At 43.5% G+C, this 11,152-nt stretch overlaps 1 protein-coding gene across 2 annotated transcripts; it reads left to right on the forward strand.

Annotated features, from left to right (window-relative positions):
- Positions 1-753: 753 nt before the first annotated feature.
- Positions 754-8,351, forward strand: GID8 (GID complex subunit 8 homolog). Of its 2 annotated transcripts, XM_086623052.1 has the most exons (6): positions 754-804; positions 1,626-1,716; positions 1,985-2,114; positions 3,255-3,451; positions 3,961-4,158; positions 4,476-8,351. In XM_086623052.1, exons 3-6 carry the CDS (start codon positions 1,997-1,999, stop codon positions 4,647-4,649), a joined length of 687 nt encoding a protein of 228 aa, XP_086479178.1. In that variant the 5' UTR covers positions 754-804; positions 1,626-1,716; positions 1,985-1,996; the 3' UTR covers positions 4,650-8,351. The 2 variants fall into 2 exon arrangements, with proteins under 2 accessions (XP_086479178.1, XP_086479177.1); XM_086623051.1 differs by lacking the exon at positions 1,626-1,716.
- Positions 8,352-11,152: the final 2,801 nt, after the last annotated feature.

The following is an 11,152-nucleotide window of genomic DNA, read 5'->3' on the forward strand; positions in this document are numbered from 1 at the left end:
CGACAAATTACTCCCCTCGTTAGAAACCGCTCGCACCTGCTCTTTACCCGCGAACAGCAGTCGGGGTGTGGGTGACTCTCTGTTGTCTCCTCTCTGCTCGGGGTACGCTTCCCTCGTTAGAAAAGCCGGGAAACCCTCCTAGAGAGGAGCATCCTTCCCCTCCCTCCCTCTTTATGGAAGTCTCCGGAGAAACTCCACCTTTTAGGGAGGAGCTGACGAGAACCAGGCAGGGCAGCCAAGCCGAAGAGATTTCCAAGCCTACCGGTTCCAAAAAACCCAAACAGCCTGAACGTTTGTGTTTCTCAAAGAGTCAAATTTATTTGGATTAGTTTTTGGACCAAAGCTTGAGGAGGAACCCTCTCCAAGCAACAGGAATGCTCGCCATGCCGTAGCTCGCTTTGCCATACGGAGGTTTGTTTGGGAAGAGAAATTAAAACAACAAATCCTTGATTACGCTGTCGATTGCCTCGGTTCCAGTGCAGGGACAACGTGAGGAACAGGAGCCGCACGGGCTGTGCGGCTCGGCCGAGCGGCCATCTCGCAGCCCCGGCCGGTCTCCACGGCGCTGAGGCACCGCCGCCCCGCGCGTCTCTATGGTACCGGGGCCCCACCGGAGGGGCGTACCTACACGGACAGACGTACGCTCTGTCCCGAGCGCCAGCTCTATGGTTGCATTTTCTCGCCCCTCTCCGGGCGCTGATTGGCCGAGAGGCCAGTTCTCGCGAGATCCGCGCGCCAGCGGCCTGGCGGAGGCGGCGGAGGGTCTCGCGTTCGTGCGGCGGAGCCGGCACCGCGGCGCGCTCGGTAAGATGGCGCCGGCCGGTCCGCCCCGTCGCTTGGGGTGCGGGGGCTGGCGAGGCCCTGTCCTGGGCCCGGCGACTCGGCCTGTTGTCGGCCGCTGCAGGCGGTGGGGAGGCGCTGGGCCTGTGGCGGGCAGCGCCGGCCGCTTCGGTGTCGCGGGCCCCGGAGAGGGCCGGGCCGGGCCGGGGGCGGGCGGGGGGAGGCCGGGGCCCTCCGGCGGGTGGGCTCCGTGCGGAGCTCGGGCTGCCGCAACCCGTAGCGGCGGGAGCCTTGTTTCCCCCGCGGCGTGGTTGGGAGCGGCGCGAATGGCGAGCCCGGGAGCGATCGGCCCCTCGGCCGGCCGGAGGCTGGTCCCGTGTCCCGCCGCGCAGCTTCCCGGGGGTCGGCGCGGCTGCGGCGGTAGTTGAGAGGAAGAAGAGCCTGCCGGAAGCGGGCCGGTGCTGCGAGAGGCGCGGCGGTGCCTGTTGCTGCTGTTGTCGCCGCCTCTCCTCCCCCTGTCGCTGCCCCTGCGATCGCGACTTGAAGGTAGAAACGATTAAATGCCGGCTCTAGCAAAGCGCTTGGCTTAGTGGTCTGAAAAAAAAAATAACTGTCGAGAGGAATACAAGGAGGTGATATTCCAGTAGTGTTGACAGGAGCGCTTTTGAGGACAGCCAGGCTGAGCTACTCCAAGTCTGTTAGTTGTGCACTGGATAACCTGTCACGTACAGTTTTGGAGCTGTACAAATATGTAGCTGTCCAGTCTAAGTTGTGGTGAAAACTTTAAAGTAAATACAGTTTGCACAGGCTTTGCTTTAAAGGTTTGTTCCGGTTTTTCTGGCTAGGTGTCAAACTCTTTGATTCACTTGTCTCACACCGTGGTGCTGTGTGTCCTGTAGAACTTGTAAACAAGATTTATTTGGAGTGGATTTAAGAGTAAGTACAAGAAGATGGTATTTGAATTTTTGGTTGTGACGAGTGATGAAAGCAGCTGTGTGAGCTGGCTGGTAGATGTGAAAGAGTGCAGCAGCAAGGAGGAGAAAAATGTAAAATTGTGGTTTGAGATAAAAGGATCTCTTTTGGATTATTAATTTAAAAGATCTCGTAAAAAAAGATATAAAGATAGCAGTAACACAGTGCTTATACATATTAAACTTACTTCTTCTCGAATCATGTTAAATGAGATGCTTTTCTTTCCTTGTAGTAAGAGTCCAGGATGAGTTATGCAGAAAAACCTGATGAAATCACAAAAGATGAATGGATGGAAAAACTTAATAACTTGCATATCCAGAGAGCAGACATGAACCGCCTTATCATGAACTACCTTGTTACAGGTAAAAACGAGCAGTAATGCCAGGAGGCTGTGAAATACTTGTTTTATCGAGACAGTTTTGGCTAGAATATGCTGCTAGGTGGAGTGAAATTAAGGACTTTGAGGACTTAGTGATGGCTGTTGGCTTCTTTTAGCAATGTCCAGCTGCTCCCTTGAGTGGGAGCTGACTAAGATTGAGAGATGGAGCGGTTATCGTGCCATGGAGGTGACGTTTATTAACCTTAACTCTCCTGGTAAAGGATATAGAAAAGAAAGTGTATTGTGGAATGGTGTTGACAAACATGACCTGCTTCTGTACAGTGTCTTTTTTTTGTGCCATTAAGACAGAGCTGAAGGTGTGTTGCAGTTGTTAAACAGCACTGAAAGCTGCACAGAGCAACTATCAGAAGCAAACTTGAACTGGCTAGAAAGACAAACTGTAAAAGGGCACTGGTGTCAAAATAGTTTGAGACCAGAAATATTAACCCTTTCAGCATATGGCCCAAGTTTGTACTTAGAACAATCAAAACCCCTCGGAAGTTGTCCCTAGCATTATGGTGCATGCCATCGCAGTAAGCTGTGTTAGGGTGGAGGCGTTTGCACCGGATCTACACCCCTGTTTACACCGGTGTGTAGGTGAAGCCTCTGGGATGAAGGAAGAGCATCATCTTAGTGGCGTAATTTTTGTGTATACGAAAGCATGACTTAGGATTTAAAATAGCTGTTATAACTTAAAAAAAAAAATTACAGTGTTAGTATGAGAAAGCAAAATTAATTTTCTCTTTCTTCTCAGTAAAACTGCTAGGTCTGTGTGAACAGGTTTGGGGGCTGGCAGGAGAAGCCAAACCACCGAGATTTCGAAAATCTCATTTTGGATAAGTTCACTGCTCTAAGTATAAAACAAGCTTTCAGGTTAAGAGTTATTGCACTACAAGTTGCATGCATCCTCAGAGAAGGAGGGCACTTGAGTTAAGAATGAGTTAAGCATGTACTGTGAGATGCCTGTTGGATAAATGCCTACTTAGATAGATACTAATTTTTCAGAAGTTCAGATCTAGTTTTTAAACCTTCAAAATCCACAAGCAATACTCCAGTCTTTTAATTTAAGCTGATATTTTTTCCAAGTGCTTCATAAAATACAGGTAAAATGCTTCTATTTCAGAGGGCTTTAAAGAAGCAGCAGAGAAGTTTCGAATGGAGTCTGGAATTGAACCCAGTGTTGATTTAGAGACTCTCGATGAAAGAATAAAAATTCGAGAAATGATTTTGAAAGGACAGATCCAAGAAGCCATTGCGTTAATAAACAGTCTCCATCCAGAATTGCTCGATACCAACAGATATCTGTACTTTCATTTGCAGGTAAGGACAGGTGGCAGACTTTGTTTTAGAGGTTGCTGAGAGACTGGAGAAAGTGGTGCAGATTTTACAAGTATGGTGGGAGGTTTGTGACTGAATGTGGGTGCAATTTCAAGTATTTGTTCTTGGCATCATTTTGTAGCAACGGGAAACTTTGTGGCATGGAGCACCAACCATCATGTATGATTAACAACATGAAAACTTACAGAAGCAGCAGTGGCCTGTGACTTACCAACTTCCAATTACTGGTAGTCTGAATTTTGAGTTGTTCTTTTGGTAACACATCTTTGCAAAATGTGTTACTCAAAAGCGTCAGGTTACCTTTTTCAGTAGATTTTGTAGACAATTCTGCTGCTCCTTGTCTCTCACATTGAGAAGAATTGACCTCAAACTGTCAAATTATGGATTAGTGTTTGTCTCAAATTACCTGCTAACGTCTGAAGATTACAGCCTTGAACTGCTGAAGGTTTGCTAATTTGTTTAGCTGATATTGCCGTGTGTTTCGTACACAGCAGCAGCATTTGATTGAACTGATTCGGCAGCGTGAGACAGAAGCAGCTCTGGAGTTTGCTCAGACCCAGTTAGCAGAACAAGGCGAGGAGAGCAGGGAGTGCCTGACGGAGATGGAGCGCACGCTGGCTTTGCTTGCCTTCGATAATCCCGAAGAATCACCATTTGGAGACTTGCTTAACATGATGCAGCGACAGAAGGTAGTCCTTCCTCAGAAGGAAATTGTGTCTCTTATTCATATGTGGTGAAAATAACGTCCAAATGTTTTTCAAATGTTTAGAAAAACTGCATGTAATGGTATGCAAAAGAAGAGGAGTATTTCTTAAGCAACAATCAGAAAACTGATGTGAATATATTCAGCTACTTGGCTCTCTTCCTTGTTTTCCTCCAGGCTCATGGTCTGTGGACCATGTTTTGAGGAATTAGCACACTAGGTGTGATCCTTTCAAAGTCTATGTGACATTAGCAGTGTTCATCGTAGGCAAACTATTACTGAACTCCAGTATTTCTTTTCCAGGTATGGAGTGAGGTTAATCAAGCTGTTCTAGACTATGAAAATCGTGAATCAACACCCAAGTTGGCAAAATTGCTGAAACTACTACTGTGGGCTCAGAATGAGCTGGACCAGAAGAAAGTGAAATATCCCAAAATGACAGACCTCAGCAAGGGGACGATCGAAGAACCCAAGTAAAACATGTGCAGATGGACATCAAACAATCTTAGTACTGCACAGTATACATTTATATCAGTCTGTGACTGAAATATTTTTACTACAGTACAGCACTCAATCCAGATTTTTCAATGAACATCTAATTTGAAGGGAGAAAAGTCCCTTTTAAATGCTGCAAAAACTGCATTGAAAGGCGCTGTATCTCTTTGAAAGTCTGACTTAGGCTATGCACTATAATACATTTTTAAAAAAACAATTAAACAGGACAGGAAAATAGCATTTTTAAAAACACAGAACTCAAGCTTTCTAATTGGCTACTGATGCCTAGTTTAGTGGCCAGCGAGTTAATAGGGAGTTATATTGGCAACTATTCAGTTAATTTAACTGTCTCCTGTTTGAAATGTGTATATAGAACAGTGAATATTTTCTACCTTTAAGTTATAGCCAGATATACATTCCCCTTAAAAGTAACTGATTGAGTTTTCATCTATAAACTTTGCAGTAAGGTCAACCTTTTGCTTAGGAAATAGTGTACAAACTTGTAAATCATAATTTAAGGATTTAAGGACTTTTTTTTTTCCCTTGTTTCTGACTTTTTGGTGCTTTGTATGGTGAGAGCTATGTTCATAATGGATCAGTGACCCATCTTTTCAGGAGGAGTATTGTTGGAAATAAGGGTTTTTTTTCTTGATTTTCACAAATGACCAAAACGGCCCCCAGAGGCATTTGAGGGTTTTTGTTCACGGGGGCCTTTCCCCCCTGTATTAAATCTGCAGCTGTAGGCACTGCAGTGATTCTGATAAAGCTTTGAAGGCCATTAGGTGTTTGGAAGCTGGAAGGGATGCTTGTGTTAGGAAATTAAGTGAAGGGGAGAGATGCTCGTTGAAGCCTCTGATGCATCATCATCTTGTGCAGGATCTGCCTTTATGCTTGCTGAATAAGAATCGTAGTTTTAGAGCTACTTGGGCTGTTTTTATGCCTTGAGCCGAGCAGAGCAGAGCAAGGCTGTCTAAACCCAGAAATTTCCCTTTTTTTTTTCTCAATTCTTCCATACCTTTCTGAAGAGATGCAGTTCATCTTCACCTGTATTTGTTTACTGACTGTCCCCACTCCAGTTAGGATTATAGTTCTCATGTTTGACATGTGAAGTCCAGACTTTCAAGTCAACAAATGATGATCTTCTGGGTATGGGATGTTCTGGTCAACTGAATTTTGCAGCACTGTACACTGGTCTGTGTCCAGTGGTAGGAAGCACTAATCTTGCCAAATCAACCTCTGGATTTTTAGGTCCATATATCAAGTTATTACAGATTTGCTGAACAAAGACCGAGCTGATGGGCGAAATGGCGTAACATCATGAGGCACTGGCAGTTGTCACACCAGTCCCATACTGTACATAACCTAGCCTTGTATGGTAGATATTACCCTGTAGAATGAAACCTAGTTTCCACTTAATTTTACTGGAATACTTATGCATTAAACTGTATAAAGCTTTGCAGATACACCCGTCTTACAGAAACTAACCAAACCTGTTACTGATTGCATTACTGTGAACACTGTTTACTTGTGTAGCTGTTTGTTTTTTTTTTTTTGGGGGGGGGGGGGGGGAACCATTGTGTGTTAAGCAGCTGTTAGAGATGCAGAGCGCCCAGGTTAAGCTAGATGATGGCTGTAACAAAAGGATTTGTTCCCCTTTATTACTGATCGTTCTGTTCTCCACTTCGAGGCGTTTGTGGTATGGAGGTCTTGAAGTTTGCACACAACAAAGAAGCTGTCAGCACCCCCCACCTACCACAGCCGTCTGGCTTTCCTTCACCCAGGCTGGTTGTGCTAACACCAGACTTTTAACAGTTGTGGGTGGTTTTTTTTTGGTTTGTTTTGTGGGTTTTGTTTTGGTTTTGGTTTTTCTTTAATTTTTTTTTTTAATTTTTCCAGTCGGTTGATGTCTGAAAACCATGTATAACTTTTAGTTTGCGAGAAACTGTATGGTTAATGTAACTTTGTTTAATAACAAACTGCAGAAACAAAACTGGAATAGCTCTAATTTCTTTGTACGTAACTGATCAGCTTTTCCTCTGTTCTGACACTTGTGTTGTTGAATCTCATCTAAAGCTTCTCCCGGATGAAGTGGAAAGCGGTGTGTTTTTGTGGCATGACTAGCATTTTTCTCCGTGAGAAATGCAGTATTCAGTCCTGGTTGAGAAGTTCACTGTGCTTCTAGAACGCTACATTAATTTCAGATAGTATTTGGGCAAAGATTGAGCATAGATTACTTGAATTTTCACTAGCTTTTTTTTTTTCCATTAAAAAATAAACGTGTTTTTTAAGAGGTTTAATATAAAATTAGTATAGAACTATTTCACTTTGTTTTTATGAACATGCCACATTGATAAGCAGCTTTAATCTGTAAAGTTTTTGGTAACTGCAAGAAAATATTCGAAAGCTATGCATTTTAGAGAAAGCATAAAGGTAGTGATAATGGTACTTCTAAGGATCTTTATATTAGTGTATATAAAATAGTTTGCATATACAAATATAATATATAATCTGTTTGAAATATTCTTGAACGGTAGGGGCTGTGAAACATATTATAATTTATGGAAATATTGTACACAGTAAACAGACCTCTCAGTACCCGAATGAACTTTTGTCATATGCATGAGAAATGTCTTATTTGGTGACTACTAATGAGTGGGACTTTGTTAACCCATTTTTGTTAGATAACCACTTTAACAAGCATCATTAAATGCCACTTTGATCAGTTTGCTTTAGTGTAAAAATACATATTTCGTTCCACTTAATTTAGAACAATATGAAGATAACTTTTGTAAGAAGATTTGTTCCAAACTCAACGGTGGCAAACAAATCTGGTAGTTAAACATGGTACACTACACTCGTTCCTCTCCCAACCTTTCCTGGGTTGGAAGCAATTAAGATTTGTTTCATTAATGCTATGGACATGAAGAAGTTGGGTTGTAAACTATCCTGTCATGTGTGCCTCTGCAGAAAGGCTGTGTATCACTTGTGTTTTGATTAGGCTGCACATCCCTCTCCTTTTCCAAAACCTGTCACCTCCCTAACAACTGTCCTCTTCGCTGCCACCACGTTTCTTTTCTGCCTGTCAAACCTCAGCTGAACTCTGGCTGCTGCTGTTGTACAATGGAGTCATTTGTGAAGGGTGGGGATAGAAGGTTTCCGTGAAGGTGATGTACTGCTGGTACTTTCTGAGAAATACTTACTGAGCTGTTTAACGTGATATAGCTGGAAAAACAGAGGCTGCTGCACAGAAACTGCCAGCAGAATTTTAAGTAAAGCGTTTCCTCAAGGCTTTCAAAGAGGCAAACATACAGCTCGAAAGCAGGTGAAGTACCTCTCTCTCGCTAGGATGATTTCATTGAAACACTTGCAGCTCCTTCCACCCCCATGAAAAGAAAAATCGGAATGAATGTGGAGAGCACTTATGTAGCATTTAAGACGTGAAAATACCTGGAAATAATTCCGTCTCCTTTCCACTCCTTGTACATATAGGGGAAGCCATGACATTCTAGGATGATTTTATTGTTTTTAATTTGTACAATTTATGCTTTGTATGCTTGAGTATAAGCTTAAAAGCATTACTTTAAAAAAAAATCCTTGACTAGTAGATGAGTGTTGCTCGACTTATTTCAAACCACTTTCTGTCCAAGTTCGTTACAAAGCTTATTAAATTGAGTTGGAGCGTGATCCCTGTGTGTCTTCTCTTCACGGGTAACGGGGCCTCTTGCTGTCGACAGCAGCCGAAAGCATCCTTGAGATCCTTACCTCAAAGAATGTAAAAGGATATGGAATGGTGCTTTTCCCTAAATCTTCCTTTAGGCCACAGCAAGTTGGGATGGGTTCTGAGCTGCTCTGTAGATCTCTCTCCCACCCAGAAGCAATGTCACTGGTCAGTATTTGTTTCTGATTTGATGTTCTTAACAAAAAGAGATGAGTAGGGTTTACAGCTGTTGCACGAGCAACGGTGTCCCCAACGCTACTCCTCAGCTTTACGTCGTTGCACAGAAACAAAACACAAAGCTTATGAACAGCACTCTCAAAAGGATGGGTATTTCTCAGTGGACACATCTGGGTGCTAGAAACTTTTTATTCTTTTCCTCTCCTGTCCTGCCTTCACTAAGGATGAGATTGGCCAAAGTGCTGGTGAGCTGCAGGCTGGTACCATGAGGCACCTGGGAACCAGAAAGCCCCGTGCGTTCTCTGTCACGCTGCTGCTCCTTTACACCCACCTGCACCAATTTCTGCATGGGAGTTGCTGTTCACTCAAGAGCAGTCTCAATTTGTCAACTCTGATCATTTGCTTGGTTTTCAGCATGTTTCTTTCTGCAGCAGTTTTGCATAGTTGCATTGTTTAGCACTAGAAACCACATGTGTTTTCTTCAGACTGTGGACAAGTCACACTGAAACTGCTCTTGGTTAACTGGAGCTTTCGAGCTCCAGTGGGACTGTCCTTTCAGGAGACAACGATTGTCCTTCATGGGATGTGTGCCTGCTTCTCCTTTCACACCCCTTCAGGATTTGATCTTGATCTGTGCTTAACTTCAAAATGAAAAAAATCTTCGGATAATACAACCATTGTCTGGATAAACTTCAGTGATAGTAAATGTCAGCTCAAATATTAACCCACTAATCTTTTGTTTGGTTTAATCTTTCGACAGATTAAGCTGTACACTGGAAAAAGCAGAGGAGATTTTGCCTGAGATTACTTTCTGTAGTCATCACCTGTCTTCTGAACTGATTCTATTTGCCGTTTAATCAGCTCAGTGGGAGGTTTGCTTCTAGAAAATCATGCAGGAATGGCATCTGTGTTTTTACTTTTTAAACTTATTTATGTGCCTGTGATGGACGTTACACTCAAACAGTTTTTTTAACCAGCTGTTTTTGACGGTGAAACTAACTGCTTATGTGAGAAGCAAATTAGTCAAAGAAGCTATTCATTGAAGAGGTGATGCTGAGTGGTACAAGGAGAGGAACTGAAGAGCACAACAAATAAAGAAAACTCTGTGCAACATGCTTAATTTCCAAATTGAATCATAATTTTAGTAAGTTAGCCAGTGTTGCAGTGTCTGTGTTGAACGTGCTTGCATCCCACAGCGGTGAAACTTAACACAGTGTAAAGTCATACACGGACAAGAGTTCATACGTGTTCTGTATCTGGGATTGCTCCACCATGCCCAAGACCTCTTCAGTTCTTTTCTGAGCTTACTACATGTGTTTCACTTCTGTAGTTACATCAGCATTCATCTCCTCCTACCTAACTCTAAATGTATACACTATTTTAAAAAATGAAAAAAAAAGTAAAAAAAGTTAATATACACCCGACATAACCTATTGAACAATGGTTTTGATTTCTGGCTGCATTTTACCATGACTTGGCTCCCTCTTCTGGAAACAGGCACAGTAGCAGAGTGAATAAAAATCCAAGTTTCCAGTTTCCTGGCCAAATGAAGGGAGGAAAGCCTACAACTAAGGCTAAGCCCTGAGGTTACTACTCACAGTTCCTCTCAGTTTCCCCTTGTACCAAAGTTTGTTGAATTTGTTTTCTCTGTTCGTAGCAGGTCTATGCAACCATGTGTGACTGTGCCACAGGCCTTCTGGGGGAGATCTCTTTATTTTTTTTTTTTTATCAGCCTTGGTGACCTCCTCCTCCTGGAGTTGTCTCAGTAAGTGTGAGGAACCTTTTGCTATTTCGCTTTCGAAGGTTTAGCTCCATAATACTTTACCTCTCTTGATTTAAGTAGCTGACTGCTCTTCAGGGACCTGCAAAGTATTCCCATTAGGAGAAGAATGGGTGAGTTAGCTAAACGCTAGTCTGCTACAGGCTTAATTTCAGTGAGAATTTACAGGCTGCTGGCTGCAGGAGTAGCAGATGGGAGATGCCTGCCCTGCACCTGCTCCCTGTACTTTTTGGTGCAGCCCAGAAGCTCCGGTACCTTTCCCAAAGGCTGTGCACGACCTTGGCCAGGCTGTGTGAGCTCCTCCATCCTTTCCTGACCTGAAGTTTTGCCGTGCCTGCATCCAAGCTGCTATCGGTCAGAGCATCACCTGAACAGTGTCTTAAAGCTCCTCCGCCTGCTCCTTCCTATTCCTGAAGTGAGTCACGAGTCCTCTTGTTTTGGCCTCAGATAACCATCATTTTAATTATCCGTTTCCATAAAGGAGTCTGATTATCTCTCTCAGATACTTACAGCAAAGGCAACAGCTCTATCCAGCAGAGTTAAATCAAGCTACAACAATACTGCTTCCTATTTACTTTTTCCTTACATTCTTTGGATGAGAACATCATATTCGGTCCTAATCTTTAAAAAGCAGAGACAGAGACTTTTCTGCTGGCAAACCTATAAAAGCTGGAGGAGCAGAGGACTGTCTCACCAACAGCACCTGCGATGTTGCGCTTTGCAGGTGTCGGAAGGAGAGGACAGACTGTGTTTAGTCCCTTCACAGCATCCCAAAATGGTTTGGATTGGAAGGGACCTTGGAAGATCTGT

Source organism: Tauraco erythrolophus, chromosome 18 (genome assembly GCF_009769465.1).
Source record: "Tauraco erythrolophus isolate bTauEry1 chromosome 18, bTauEry1.pri, whole genome shotgun sequence".
Classification (NCBI taxonomy): Eukaryota; Metazoa; Chordata; class Aves; order Musophagiformes; family Musophagidae; genus Tauraco; species Tauraco erythrolophus.